Source organism: Gorilla gorilla, chromosome 3, assembly GCF_029281585.2.
Source record: "Gorilla gorilla gorilla isolate KB3781 chromosome 3, NHGRI_mGorGor1-v2.1_pri, whole genome shotgun sequence".
NCBI classification, from domain to species: Eukaryota; Metazoa; Chordata; class Mammalia; order Primates; family Hominidae; genus Gorilla; species Gorilla gorilla.
This window is the reverse complement of record NC_073227.2, coordinates 206,190,629-206,205,980: the sequence shown is the minus strand read 5'-3', so window position 1 is coordinate 206,205,980 and position 15,352 is coordinate 206,190,629. Positions and strand designations below refer to the sequence as shown.

General features: G+C 46.7%; 1 protein-coding gene across 5 annotated transcripts in view; it reads right to left on the bottom strand.

Annotated features, from left to right (window-relative positions):
- Nucleotides 1-15,352, bottom strand: part of SNX25 (sorting nexin 25) — a 153,691-nt gene that overhangs the window by 137,621 nt on the left and 718 nt on the right. For 4 of the 5 annotated variants that reach the window (XR_008679145.2, XM_031010042.3, XM_063705679.1 and 1 more), the window contains exon 1: nt 10,237-10,899. The exons of the other annotated variant lie outside the window; for it this stretch is intronic. Coding sequence is in view for 3 of the 4 variants with exons in the window: in XM_031010042.3 (XP_030865902.2) it covers nt 10,237-10,662 (426 nt within the window). In the remaining variant the exon portion in view is untranslated. Of the gene's footprint in view, nt 1-10,236; nt 10,900-15,352 lie in introns of those variants that run through there. 5 annotated transcript variants of the gene reach the window in all.

Genomic DNA, 15,352 nt, shown 5'->3' with positions numbered 1-15,352 from the left:
CCCAGGAGGTGGAGGTTGCGGTGAGCCAAGATCATGCCACTGCACTCCAGCCCGGGCAACAGAGCCAGATCCTGTCTCAGAAAAAAAAAAAAATTACCTGGGTGTGGTGGCACCCACCTGTAGTCCCAGCCATTGGCGGGGGAGTGAGGCATGGAGGATCACAAGAGCCCAGGAGGCTGATGCTGCAGTGAGCCATGATTGTGCCACTGCACTTCAGCCTGGGCAACAGAGCGACACCCTGTCTCAAAAATAAATAAATAAATAAAATTAACAAAAGAGGTAAAAGGACAGGACTTGATGGAGTGCCTATGGGGTATGAGGAGAAGATGTCAAGAAGGACTCAGTTAGGCTGGGCGCAGTGGCTCACGCCTGTAATCCCAGTACTTTGGGAGGCTGAGGCGGGCGGATCACAAGGTCAGGAGACTGAGACCATCCTGGCTAACATGGTGAAACCCCGTCTCTACTAAAAATACAAAAATTTAGCCGGGCGTGGTGGTGGGCACCCTTATCCCAGCTACTTGGGAGGCTGAGGCAGGAGAATTGCTTGAACCTGGCAGGCAGAGGTTGTAGTAAGCCGCGATCGCACACTGCACTCCAGCCTGGGTGACGGAGCGAGACTCCATCTCAAAAAAAAAAAAAAAAAATAGGGACTCAGTTGTGGGACCTGACTTTCAGAGGTGCTATTCACTGACACAGAAACAAGAGGAACAAGCATTAGGAGATATACCTAATGCTAAATGACGAGTTAATGGGTGCAGCACACCAACATGGCACATGTATACATATGTAACGAACCTGCACATTGTGCACAAGTACCCTAAAACTTAAAGTATAATACTAATAAAATTTAAAGAAAAAAAAGAAACAAGAGGAACAGAGACAGACACTGGTCATAAGATGTCACGGACTCAAGCTTCGGGTACCACTGGGACTGTCAGGTGGAAATGTCAAGTTAAGCAGTTGAATAAATAAGTCTGAGGCCCAAAACTAGATCTGAACCTCAGGAATAAATCTCTTAAGTCCTCAATATAGACAGGGATGATTATTGTAGGAGGCCAAAGTTGAGACCGCCCTAAAGTAACAGAATGAAGACCTCAAGAATGACCCAAATGCAAATCTGGGAAACATCCAACTTTCTGAGCTATCTAGCGATTGCAGTTTCAGAAAAAAAGAAACGTTCAGTGAAATGGAAAAAAATCAGAAAAAAAAAAAAAAGATTAACAACTCTGCTTCAGGAAAAACACATGGAAATATCTGGAACAGTTAAGATGTTAATTTCATGTATAACAAATTGGCAGCCTGCAAGCAGCCCTCGGGTATATATTTTTATGAGCTGATTTACATAAGAGGAAGAGGCCTTGTGGGAGGTGGCTTATGTGTAGCGGCTCAAGGTTGGGGACTAGAGAAAGTCCTGGCTTGATCCCAGCAGCCAGTCTGAGCCAGATGGAGAGAAGCCACAAGAAAAAAGAAGATGCTGCCTTCACAGGAAATGCAAGGAGGGGCATAAGTTCCTTAGCTTCCATAAGAAGAAAACATTTTTTCTTTTCTTTTTTTTTGTTTTTTTGTTTTTTTGAGATGGAGTCTCGCTCTGTCGTCCCAGCCTGGAGTGCAGTGGCACAATCTTGGCTTACTGCAACCTCCGCCTCCAGGGTTCAAGCGATTCTCCTGCCTCAGCCTCCTGAGTAGCTGGGACTACAGGCGCCCGCCACCACACCCGGCTAATTTTTTGTATTTTTAGTAGAGACAGGGTTTCACCATGTTAGTCAGGATGGTCTTGATCTCCTGACCTTGTGATCCACCTGCCTCGGCCTCCCAAAGTGCTAAGATTACAGGTGTGAGCCACCGCACCCAGTCCAAAAACATTTTTTAAAAACATGCCTAAGTGAGAGAAACAGGGCTAGCCTCCCAGCTTCTATAAAGCATACATGTGGCCTTGGCTTAGATAAACCCCGAAAGACGGACCAAGGCCCTCCAGACATTCAGCTCTGGAGGACTGAGACAGGAGTACCCCAACAGGGAACGTCTTTCTCACAGACTGGCAGTGGCGGCATAGCACAGGGACCTCTCTCCAGTGCTTTGCAAGCACCAGGAATGGAAGAATGTAAGTTGAGATTATCCCCAAATACATGGGACACTGTCTGTGGGCTCCCAGAAATGCTGATGGGGTGGTAGAGCAAGAAGGTAGGAGTACTGCAAGAGGATGAGGTTCTGTATGAGATCAGAACCTCATTAAAAAAACTTTAAAATTAGTTTAATTTATGTAAACTCACCCGTATATACAGGTGGGTGAGAACTACAGAAATTCAGGTTACTTTAGCAATGAGTATTTGTAAAATATTTATCTAATTTTCCAAGAGGTATATTCTACACTAAAATAGAAAGTCTATTGAATAGATCCTAGTAGCCTAATAAACAAGTTATGTGTCTTATCCTAAGGATGCACAATTCCTTGCTCCCCTCTTTGCTTCAGAAGCATTTTACTTGGAGTTACCATATTCATTTTTCTTTACATCCAGCTTGTGGCTACTCATACCTAGAAACCCTGGGCTGACAAACATACCAGGACTGGCAAGTGCCTAGAGTGGCTGCTGAGTGCTGGCTAGCTGCAGGGGCAAAGCAGGCATACCTCACACACCTAGCTGCCTTCTCCCAAGCAGCACCTGGGCTGAGAGGCCCACCAACATACATGCAAACCTGCTGGGATTTCTGGAAAGCTCCACCATACTTACAAAAACTACAGAAGCAGGCCGGGAGTGGTGGCTCATGCCTGTAATCCCAGCACCTTCTGGGGCCAAGGGGCACGGATCGCCTGAGTTCAGGAGTTCGAGACCAGCCTGGCCAACATGGCGCAACCCTGTCTCTACTAAAAATACAAAAATTAGCCAGGCTTGATGGCGGGCGCCTGTAGTCCCAGCTACTTGGGAGGCTGAGGCAGGAGAATCACTTGAACCCGGGAGGCAGAGGTTGCAGTGAGCCAGGATTGCGCCACTGCACTCCAGCCTGGGCGACAGAGCCAGACTCCGCCTCAAAAAACTATAGAAGCACACACTCCTAGACTAAAGCAGGTGTGACTTAGACCTAAATCCCTGCCCTCAGGGTATCCAGGAGCGCCCCTGCGAAGGGCTGCCTACCTACCTGTCATCCCCATTCAACCAAGCAACCTAGGTGGCATAGGTGACCTACAGCAGTGAAGGATAAAAATACAGGTTCTGAGTTTGCAATTTTTTTCCTTCAAAAGTACAGTTGCAATGTTAAAAATGCTGGCAAGGTGGTATGCAATTATTTCAGTCCTAACAGCCTTCCACAGACACCGTGCATTTTCTGTGTCCTGAACGCTCGGCACCAAACTTGCTGCGTCACCTTTTTAGCACAACCACGTGTACCATTCTGACTATAAAGAATCCTACGTTTTAAGGAATCTAGGGCACTTCCTATCCCCAAAATGATATGGTTGGGAAACGAAGCCTAAGATATTTTTAGGAAGGCAACAGTCAATTACCATTACCAATGTGACATCGCATGCTTCAAAAACAAAAGCAGCTGAAGATTCAAGAGTGAGAAATAAATCCCCTGGGAATGACCAGAATTAAGAAGGCGCCAAGTAGAACATTCAACTTGGAAGACTTTCCTAGGATACATCTGCTGCTATATATTGTGGGATCCTTTGGTTTGGGGTTGAATTTATTGTTTAAAAGGAATGTTAGGACCCTCCTGAGAATATTCTTGAACCTATTGTAATGATAACTAATGAGAATTGTATCAAAGAAAAGTCTCACTCACTTTTGAATGTACTGCCTGTTGTCTCCACTCACACAGCTTCATTAACTCTCACTTTTTATCATTGCAGCTACACAGTATTTCTCTTTTTTTTTCCCCGAGACACAGTCTCACTCTATCACCCAGGCTGGAGTGCAGTGGTGCGATCTTGGCTCGGCCTCCCAAAGTGCTGGGATTGCAGGCGTGAGCCACTGCACTCAGCCGGTATTTCTCCTTTTAAGTCCATCCCAATCACATATCCATTCAACGTTTCAAAGCCCAGCTCTGATGCTATCACTCCTGGGCTCAGAAAATGCCAACAGTGACCACGCCTGAAGACTAAAATTCGGTTCTACTCTGCGGCATTTCCACAACCTGGCCAACACTACCTTTCCAATCCTGGCTCCTATGAGGCATCTCATATACTCACTGGTAAGTCAAATCTCAAAGGGTACATGTACTCTGGATCCATTTTGTTGGTTTTTAAAACTTAGAAGAACACATATTGCTTCCTTTAGATGATTTTGCTAAATTCAAATACACACTTTTGTCGGCCGGGTGAGGTGGCTGTAATCCCAGCACTTTGGGAGGCCAAGGCGGGTGGATCATCTGAGGTCAGGAGTTCAAGATCAGCCTGGCTAACATGGCAAAACCCCATTTCTACTAAAAATTACAAAAATTAGCCGGGCGTGGTGGCAGGCGCCTATAATCCCAGTGACTCGGGAGGCTGAGGCAGGAGAATCGCTTGAACCCAGGAAGCAGAAGTTACAGTGAGCTGAGATTGTGCCACTGCACTCCAGCCTGGGCAACAAGAGCGACACTCCATCTCAGAAAAAAAAAAAACAAAAAAAACAAAAAAAACCAAATACACACTTTTGTCATTTCCTGGGTACACTTGATTAGCATTGTTTTTTGTCCCAGGTTTAATCATGCATCGTACCTTCACACTTTGAAGTTATCACTATTCATATACAACTTCATCTTATGCTGACTGATCTTAATAGTTCCATCACGATAGATTATACAGAGAATAACTTTCCTTTATGTGTAATCACTGTTCACATACCAATATTATATGTATCAAAAACTTCTCCTTTTGAATACATGTGTGTATGTGCCTATATGTATGTCAAATATATCTGGAATAAACAGAAACTGTTAATAGTGGATGCCTAGAGGGAAGATGTTTTTTCACTGTATACCTTTCTGTACGCTTTTTTAAAAATCATATGATTGTGCAACCTATGGAAAAAACTAAATTAAAAAATAATGAATTTAAGTCAGGCAAGGTGACTCACACCTGTAATCCCAGCACTTTGGGAGGCCAAGATGGGTGGATCACTTGAGCTCAGAAATCTGAGACCAGCCTGGGCAACATAGCAAAACCCCGTCTCTACCAAAAATACAAAAATTAGCTGGGTGTAGTGGTGCACACCTGTAGTCCCAGCTACTCGGGAGGGTGAGGTGGGAGGTGGGAGGATGGCTTGAGCCCAGGAGGAGAAGGTTGCAGTGAGCCAAGATGGCACCACTGCCCTCCAATCTGGGCGAAAGAGCCAGATCCTGTATCAAAAAAAAAAAAAAAAAAAAAAAAGAATTTAAAGTAAAACAACGCTTATACCACAGATAGGATTTAAGGTTTTCAAAATGCCACCTTCCTCAAAAGTATTTTTCTCAGTGGCCACCATGATTGAAATCCCCCAGTTAAAACGCAAAAGAATACTCTAAAGACAGTAAATATATTATATGCCATTATCCATTATCAAATGACTGAGGATTAGTTTATCACATTAGCATAATAAAGGAAAAAGCCACAAAGAGGCTGTATATAGTCTCCCTAATTCCTGTTTCTTTTCCTTTTCCCCTTGAGTAACTAAATGAGTTTGTTTTACTCAAAGAACATTTGTATTAGTAAAAGAACTCATTTAGGAATCCTAGCCGTCTGATCCAAGCGAACTGGAGCAGTAGATTGCTGTGTGAATGTGTTTACTGTCTCTCTCTAAAAACATCTCTCCCATCCAGTCCTCCCTGTGGGTCTAATCTACTGGGCCGGAGAGGGCAGGGAAGTGAGTACTCTTGTGCATCTTGGAATCCTACCCAACACCCAAAACAGTGCCATGTGCTTACAGAAAGCTTTATTCCAGATTTTTTTTTTTTTTTTTTTTGAGACGGAGTCTCGCTCTGTCGCCCAGGCTGGAGTGCAGTGGCGCGATCTCGGCTCACTGCAAGCTCCGCCTCCCGGGTTCACGCCATTCTCCTGCCTCAGCCTCCCGAGTAGCTGGGACTGCAGATGTGCACCACCACTCCCAGCTAATATTTTTTTTCTTTTTCTTTTTTTTTTTTGGTAGAGATGGAGTTTCTCTATGTTGACCAGGCTGATCTCCAACTCCTGGCCTCAAATAATCCTCCCATTTTGGTCTCCCAAGGCACTGGGATTAAAGGTGTATGTCACCATGCCCAGGACACCCAACTTCTGTGGACTTCTTGTATCAGCCCTCCAATCCTCATTAGCAACTGCCTATTTATTTTTGAACTTAGGAGACATAAATAAGAAGTCTCTAAGGGCTGGGCATGTTAGCGGGTAGATGAACTTGCCCTACAGGGAGAGTCTGCTAAAGGGGAGTTAACAGGCTATATTTGCATTTATAAAGGGGAAGTGGGGAACTGGGGGAAAAAGAAGAGACAGAGAAATAATTAAACCATCTCTTAGGAAAGTAGGGGTCCTCGGTTACATCATGGTCAGGCCACTGCACTGCAGTCTGAGCAACAGAGCGAGACCTTGTCTAAAAAAAAAAAAAAAAAAAAGGATCTAGTAAACCACAAGGTAAAAGAAAAGAGAAAAATCTGTATTAGACTACACAACAGAAAAACTGACAAAGTTATTCTTTTACCTTCTTACCATCAAAACGTAAGAAATGGTGTCCTCTTTTCCACTGTGAGAAGATGTACTTTGAATTGCTGATCTTATGATGATAGTAAGTTTTTCTAAACTATGGATTCATTCTTGCCCTATTTCTCTTGCTGTTGTTTTGATTGGATCAAGTGCTGGGGTCAAGTAACTGTGGCTAGTAAATCTGAGGCTCAGACCCAGGTGAGTTAACTGGCCTGGCAGAAGATCGAACAACAACCTTGGACACGGGACACCACACTCTGACAACCCACACAACAAAGCTGGACTCACAACTGTCAACACCAACAGCAGGCTGGCCCTAGAGCATCACAGTTCCGCTCTGCTCACCTGTAACAAGAGTCCAAGTTTTTCTAAACTGGGGTCCAGATATCATCTGTCAAGACTTCAGCAACAACCTTCCTGACCTTCACAAAAGCTTCTGTGCTATCTGAAGATACCACAGAAGTCTGGGATGAAGTTTCTATCTGAGATGAAAATTATCTTTACAACTTTAATCAACAGTGATTCTCATCCAAGTAAATCAAAATTCATGTACATAGGAGATGCTCAACAGGTCCAAGCTCAATTGGAAGGGAAAAGCACTAAGTTAGTGACCATAAATGGACATAACGTTCTTCACCATCATCAGCGAACACTTCTTGAGCTCCTGCTAGGTGTAAGTGATAACAAAAGGTGTCAATTATACGTCCTAACCACAGGCAGTTTACACTTGATAACTATTACACTATGAAGTATTCAGAAGCATTTGAAAACCTCTAGACATAAAAACACCCTTTCCCTTTTCAGTAAGGTTTCTCTAGTTGCCTATGTTTAACAGTGTATGCATTTTTTCCTCTACCAAAAGAAGTCAAGAAGAAAAAACAAGGGAAGGAAGGATATATAGCTAGAAGGACTGATCCCAGTGTCTGACATGTCTAGCTCACACTAGGAGAACTCAAATATATAAGGAGAAATGAGGATTCTCTTCTTCACGCTGAATCCAAATTTGTGTAGTAGTCACTGTTATTCTAAGGAGCTCCATTTGGTTCACTGCTAAACAGCCTCCCCCTCCACATATGTTAGCTGACCTGTGTGGTCCAGCTCCCACAGCACTGACTGTAGATATTTTATACTACACCACATGCTTCTGCTTCCCACTCTTCCATTCATAAAGAAGAGAACATTTAAAAAGCACACACAGCCAGGCACGGTGGCTCACGCCGATAATTCTAGCCCTTTGGGAGGCTGAGGCAGGAGGATCACTTGAGGACCCTGTCTCTACAAAAACTTAGCCAGGCGTGGTGGCTTGCACGACAGAGCAGACCCTGTCTTAAAGCAAAAAAAAAAACAAAAAAACAAACAAAAAAAACACATACACACACACACACACAAATCACACAAATTATTGGAAATACAGCACTAGAGGCTTGAGTAAACAGTACCAGTACTACAAAGAAAATAGAATTTTATGTGAATGACATGTATTTCAGTTCTAAGCAATATATAACTTAGAATGTAATTTCCTAATGCACTTAAAAAATTTTTTAAAAAAATTTCTTTTTTTAAGAGGCAGGGTTAGGCCAGGCACAGTGGCTCACGCCTGTAATCCTAACACTTTCCGAGGCTGAGGAGGGCGGATCATTTGAGCTCAGGAGTTCAAGACCAGCCTAGGCAACATGGTGAAACCTGTGCCCAGCCCCTAATGCACTTAATTTCTTATTTAAGGCTATTTTAGGAATTCAAGGACAAAAATAATTACCAATATTCATTTTCCTTAGATTATACTTCCCCTTTTCTATTACCTGAAATCTTCGGGTAGCATTCATGAGAGATTTATACATGCTGCTTCATTTTCTTTGTCACCTTTAAAATACTATTTTCTCCAACTCCTCTACTAAACAATCTTTCTAGATGATAATCCACGTTTTACCTACCCAGAGGTGCCAGTGAGCTGGGAGATTTGCGGGAATGCATTTTCCAGGAAACAGAGTGCTAACCCACAACAGGAGGCTTTCAATGCCCTGGGAGATGGTCTGCAATACCAGGACTTTGATCTTGACCTAACCCTGTAAACTTCCTTCCCTCACTTACTAGTCCCTCTTCATCTCTTACCTCTTAATCACTGTTTCAGAAGCATTTATCACTATCCCACAGTATTTATTTATTGCCTGCTCCCCCATAAGATCTCCAGAGAGCAGGATATTTATGTGTCCTGTTGATTCAAACTCAGCTTCCAAAACAGTACCTGGCTCACACAAGATGCTCAATAAATATTTATCGAATGAATTATAACATCTTACAATACTCAAGAACTAAGACATATTTTATTGATCAACAAACAAACTAGTAAAATCTCAGGGTCCTTACTTGCCATGGTAGAAAAAAAGAGGAGAGACATATCTGCTCCGCAACTCCTGCTAAATGAGATATGAAAAACGGATGGCTAAGTGGAGATTTTCTAAGAGAAACCAACTTTACTAATTTTTGAGACCACTTCTAAAAACAGGAGTTGCCTGCTCCTTAATATACTGCCTTGTTTATCAGCCTACTGAGCGAAATGTCTGTTACCTACTAATGCCTTCCGCCATTATCTCAGCGCTGCATTCTGAACTAACACACTCAGAGTAGTTTGGTGAAGTGTGGTGCTTTCTTTTAAAATAAAGGAGTGAGCAGGTCATGTGATAAGCAAATACAAACCCTGGGGACAAATGATCATTAACAAATATTCTTATGAAGTTGAGCCACTGCCATTTATCTTACCCCAAAGCGCTTGGGCAATTTCATTAGAATGATGGTATCACTCAGTCAAGCAGTGAGTGTTAAGCTGGGATAGAATAAAGTTCCCTTTAAAGGGTTATGAGAAGGAATGTGGAAGAAAGATGGGGCAGTGGGTTTGGCACTGAAGAAGAGAAGCGCTCATTTAAAACACTGTTCTTTCCTACATTCCCTAACCCCAGCCCTAGTGTCCCACAGCGCGCTGAGGATGGCTTTCCTTTTGTTGCAAACCAGTGATTTCTGGCATCCCCCTTCCAAATCACAGAAGCCAGCGGGGACTGCACAACTATAATACTTATCAGCATGGTGGAAGGCAGGATAGGGTGGTGGGAAGGGTACGCGGGCTTGGGGGTGAGGTGCTGGGCCAGGGACCGAAGCAAGTTTCCTCATCGGCAAACGGTCATAAAGTTGCCTCCCACCGACAACGGCCAGAAGAACCAAGCGGATCGCCAGGACCGTGCGCAGAGCCTGCACGCAGCGAACGCTGTGATTCCCTTCTTCCCCTCCCACGGCAAGCGACACCGAAGGTCTGGGGAGACCCTTAGGGTTGTGACTGAGGATGGTTGTCGAGTGACTACACAGCCCAATAAATAACGCGCATCTCCTCCAGCACCGCGGAGCGCGGAGCCCGGAGCCCGCCGCGCGCGGGCGCCGGGGAACGCTCGTGTCCACGGCCGGGCCCGCAGCCCAGCCCCGTGGCTCCCGGCTTCCCGCTTCAACAAGGGCATGCCGCGGCCCCCCGGGGCTCGGGGCGCGGGAGCTGGCACCGGAAGCGGGGAGGGCCGTTGGAGCCAGGCGGCCAGGAGTCGGGTACTTACCCCCGGCGGGCGGCGGGCGGCTGAGGTCGCGGCCAGCCGGCTCCAGGCGGCGGCGAAGTCGGGCGGCTGGGCGCGCGGGCTCTGGCATACGAGGGCAAACAGGGTCCCCAGCAGGAAGGCGGCCGCAGCGCAGCTCAGGTACAGGCTGAGCCTGAACAGGACGGAGCTCAGCCCCGCGGCCCCCGCCGCCTCCCCGCTGCCGGGCCCCAGGAAGGAGAGGGCCACGGCGGCGAGTGCGGCCACCGCCACGGGCTTCCACCAGCTCCGGCCGCCCGGGGCCCCCGGCGCCGCCGCTGCTGCCTCCGCGTCCCCCGGGGACTCCGGCCGCCGCTCGCCCCTGAAGCCCGAGACAGGACGGCCGCCGGCGCCTGCGGCCCGCGCGGGGCTGAGGCCGGCGCCGCCACTGTCGGTCGCATCGGGGTGCATGCTGCTTCCTGGGCCGCTAAGGACAGGCACATCTCCTGCCCCGCGGTCCCCCGCCGGCGCTCCGGAGGCAGGGGGAGCCCGCGCTCATGCCTCGCCCGCGGCCCACCGAGGGAGCGGCCCCCGCAGACGCCGCCGGGCCCCTCTCGGCGACCCCTCAGCGCCGCCACCAGGCGCTGGGCCCGTAGCTGCCGGGCCGGGCGCAGCCAGGGAGCCCCACCGTGTTGTGACTGAAGCGTGGCCAGCCTGACGCGGGCGGGGCGGGGCCGTCCTGAAGTGCGTGTCGGGCGGGGCCCGGAGCCACCGCGGCCGCTGAGTGACAGCCGGGAGGCGCCCACCCACAGCGCGGGGGCGGGGTCCGGGCCGGGGCCCCACGGGGAGAGGGCGCGACCCAGCGCGGCGCACACCGCTCTTTCCCACGCTCCCCTCCTCCTCTACAGGATGCCGTCTGTTCATGGAAAATTTTGCTGCAGGTGTCAGCGGCGCTGGTAATTCCCGAGCTCAGGTGATCCCGTAATTCTCCCTCTTCGCTCATCACTGACGAGTAACCTCTTCGCTTTGCTTACAGCCGGCAAACATTTCTGCCTGGTTTTCACTCGCTATTTAAATAGGCAACCGTTCCCGAGACTCCCTGTCACAGTTTCTAACGACCTTCCCTTTCCCACCCTGCCGCCTTAGGGAAGGAATCAGACACGTGCGGTGGAGTAAGTGAAGCCTACAATTCCTAGCTATGGAAAGGTCCAAAGAAGTCGGCCTGGTGCAACAGGGTGCACTCAGCTGCCCATAATCACTTTGGCTCCACTTCTGGTTTTGTTTTGTTTTGTTTTGTTTTTTGTTTTTTGCCAACTATTCAGTTCAAATGCTATCAGCCACGCAAAGGAACGTGGTCCAAATAATTTTTAGAGTATATATTTGCCTTTTCTTCTGTCACAGTCCCAGCCAGCAATATACAGATAACGCTTGCTAAGTAGATGCCAATATGCTACTTAAACACTGGCAATTACTGCTAGGACTAATAAAGTAGCAGATGTAGCTTTTGCTTTTAGTATTAATTGGTATTCATGGGCATTTCATTCTTTCTTTTTTTTTTTTGAGACGGAGTCTCTGTTGCCCAGGCTGGAGTGCAGTGGCTCACTGCAATCTCTGCCTCCCGGGTTCAAGCCATTCTCCTGGCTCAGCCTCCCGAGTAGCTGGGATTACAGGCATGCACCACCACACCTAGCAAATTTTTGTATTTTTAGTAGAGACGGGGTTTCACCATATTGGCCAGGATGGTCTCAATCTCCTGACCTCGTGATCCGCCTGCCTCAGCCTCCCAAAGTGCTGGGATTATAGGTGTAAGCCACCGTGCCCGGCCTCATTTCATTCTTTCTTAAACCTTCTAAGTCAGAAATGAAGAGTGCCTCATGCTAGATGTGACTTTGCCATGCCAAGGGGATGATCAAAATAAGTTACCAGTTTCCTTTCTCCTCCTTTTTTAAGAAAATAGGGGCGGGCGCGGTGGCTCACGCTTGTAATCCCTACACTTTCGGAGGCTGAGGCGGGCAGATCATGAAGTTAGGAGTTCAACACTAGCCTGGCCAACATAGTGAACCCCAGAGGTGGAGGTCGCAGTGAGCCGACATCGCGCCATTGCACTCCAGCTTGGGCAACAGAGTGAGACTTTGTCTCAAAAATAAAATAAATAAAGCAGTATAATTAATTTTGAAGAAGCCCTTTTGCCTCTAAAATAGTTGTTAATTTTCACCCAATTGGAGCCCCTCAAAGTGTACCCTACCAACCCAAATTATTCAAATAAAGCACAGTGGCTTGTTATCACCAACAACCAAATCTATGTTTTTTGATCATTTACGTGCCGAGGACTGTATTCTGAATTCTTTATGATAAATTTAAATTAATTTTTCAATTTTAGCCCTAGCTCACCATAATAGTAACTAACAGCACTTACTGTGTGCCAGATACTATTCTAAGGACCAAACATACTTCATTTAATCTTCCCAACAACCCCGATGGATACCATTATCTCCATCTACACAGTGGGGAACTGAAGCACAGGAGGTAAGATGACGTGCTCAACATTGCAAAGCTAATCAATAACAGAACTAGGATTTAGTTGTTACTCCATGTGGTCCAGCTTCAGAGCTTGTGCATTGAATCGCTATGCCATGATGCTTCCTAAGAATTCTGTGATTTAGTCATCTCATATTACAGAAGAGAAAAAAAAAGGTTAAATTCTTGATCCTGATCTGTATTCCATGCTTAAAAGTGGATAGTTGGCCAGGCGTGGTGGCTCAAGCTTGTAATCCCAGCACTTTGGGAAGCCGAGGTGGCTGGATTACCTGAGCTCAGGAGTTCGAGACCAGCCTGGTCAACATGGCAAAACCCCGTCTCTACTAAAAATACAAAAAATAAACCGGGTGTGGTGGTGTGCGCCTGTAGTCCCAGCTACTCGGGAGGCTGAGGCAGGAGAACGGTGTGAACCTGGGAGGCAGAGCTTGCAGTGAGCCGAGATCGCACCACTGCACTCCAGCCTGGGCGACAGCGAGACTCTGTCTCAAAAAAAAAAAAAAAAAAAAAAAAGTGTGACTGGTTAAATTTAGGTGTCAACTTGACTGGATTGGGATTACCTGGAAAACTGACAAAGGATTATTTCTGGGTGTTTCCCAAGAAGATTGCCCCTGGGTCAGTGGATTGAGTAGGGAAGATCCACCCTTGACGTGGGCAACCGTCCAATCAGCTGTGGCCCAGAAAGAACAAAAAGGTGGTTTCCTCTGTGCCCTGAAGCTGGGATACACTCTTCTCCCATCCTTGGATATCAGAACTCCAGGCTCTGGCATTGAGACTCCAGGTTACACTAGCAGCCTCCTGGGTTCTCAGGACTACTGCCTCAGAGTTATGCCATCCTATTCCCTGGTTCTGAGGCCTTCAGAGTTGGACTGAGCCACACCACCAGCTTTCCAGGCTCTCCAGCTGGCGAAGGGTATATCATCAGAGTTCTCAGCCTCCATAATCATGTAAGCCAATTCCTCTAATAAATTCCTGCTCATATATCTATCTATATCCTTTTGGTTCTGTCTTTCTGAACCAAGATTAATACATCTTCCATTCTTTTTTTTTTTTTTTTTTTGAGACAAGAGTTTCGCTCTTGTTACCCAGGCTGGAGTGCAATGGCGCAATCTCGGCTCACCGCAACCTCCGCCTCCCCGGTTCAAGAGATTCTCCTACCTCAGCCTCCCGAGTAGCTGGGATTACAGGCATGCATCAGCATGCCTGGCTGATTTTTTGTATTTTTAGTAGAGATGGGGTTCGTCAGGCTGGTCTCAACCCCCCGACCTCAGGATCTGTCCACCTTGGCCTCCCAAAGTGCTGGGATTACAGGAGTGAGCCACCATGCCCGGCGTACATCTTCCATTCTGTCTGTCCTGCAGACCATCTTAATGTTGTTATGTGGACCAGAGGCGCACAGGTCATGGGCTGAATAATATTCCATTTTATGTATCTACTACATTCTGCTTCATCTGTCTGTTGATAAACAAACACTTGAGTTTTTTCTGCCTTTTGGCTATTCTGCTATGAACATGGGTGCATAAGTATCTGTTTGAGACCCTGCTTTCACTTCCTTTTAGTGTATGTCCAGAAGGGAAATTGCTGGGTCATATAATTCTATGTTCAAGTTTTTCAGAACATGCCATACTATTTTCCACAGTGGCTGAGTATGCTACATTCTCACAAGCAATGCATAAGGGTTTCGATCTTTCCACATTCTTGCCAATCCTTATTTTCTATTTTGACTAAAGCCATCGGTATCTCATTGTGTTTTTGACTTGCATTTCCCTAATTAGTGGTGTTGAGTATCTTTTCATGTGTTTATTGGCCATTGGTATATTTTCTTTGGAGAAATATCTACTCAAGTGCTTTGTAAGATAAACTTTTGACAACAGTTTGTTTATTTATTTATTTAGAGACAGGGGCTTGCTCTGTCACCCAGGCTGGAGTACAATGGCGTGATCTCAGCTTACTGCAACATCTCCCTCCCGGGTTCAAGCGATTCTTCTGCATCAGCCTCCCGAGTAGCTGGGATTACAGTTGTGCACCACCACACCTGGCTAATTTTTGTATTTTTAGTAGAGACGGAGTTTCACTATGTTGGCCAGGCTGGTCTGGAACTCCTGACCTCAGGTGATCCGCCCACCTCAGCCTCTCAAAGTGCGGAATTACAAACGTGAGCCACCGTGCCGGGCCAACCACAGTTTAACAACCATCCCTGGAAAGTGGTGCCAACACAGTTTTATTAAGCACTTTAAAAGAAAGTGAAATTCTTGCTTTTTTTTTTTTTTGAGACACAGTCTTACTCTGTTGCCTAGGTTGGAGTGCAGTGGCATGATCTCGGCTCGCTGCAACCTCCACCTCCCGAGTTCAAGCGATTCTCCTGTCTCAGCCTTCTGAGTAGCTGGGACTACAGGCTCACGTCACCACGCCCAGCTAATTTTTGCATTTTCAGTAGAGACAGTGTTTCACCATATTAGTCAGGCTGGTCTTGAACTCCTCTCAGGTGGCCCCACCCGCCTCGGCCTCCCGAAGTGCTGGGATTACAGGCGTGAGCCACCGCGCCCAGCCAATGCTGTCTTTTAGGCAACAAAAAGAGAATTGATTATACTTTTGGTAATTAAGACCAACAAGTACAAAATGCATT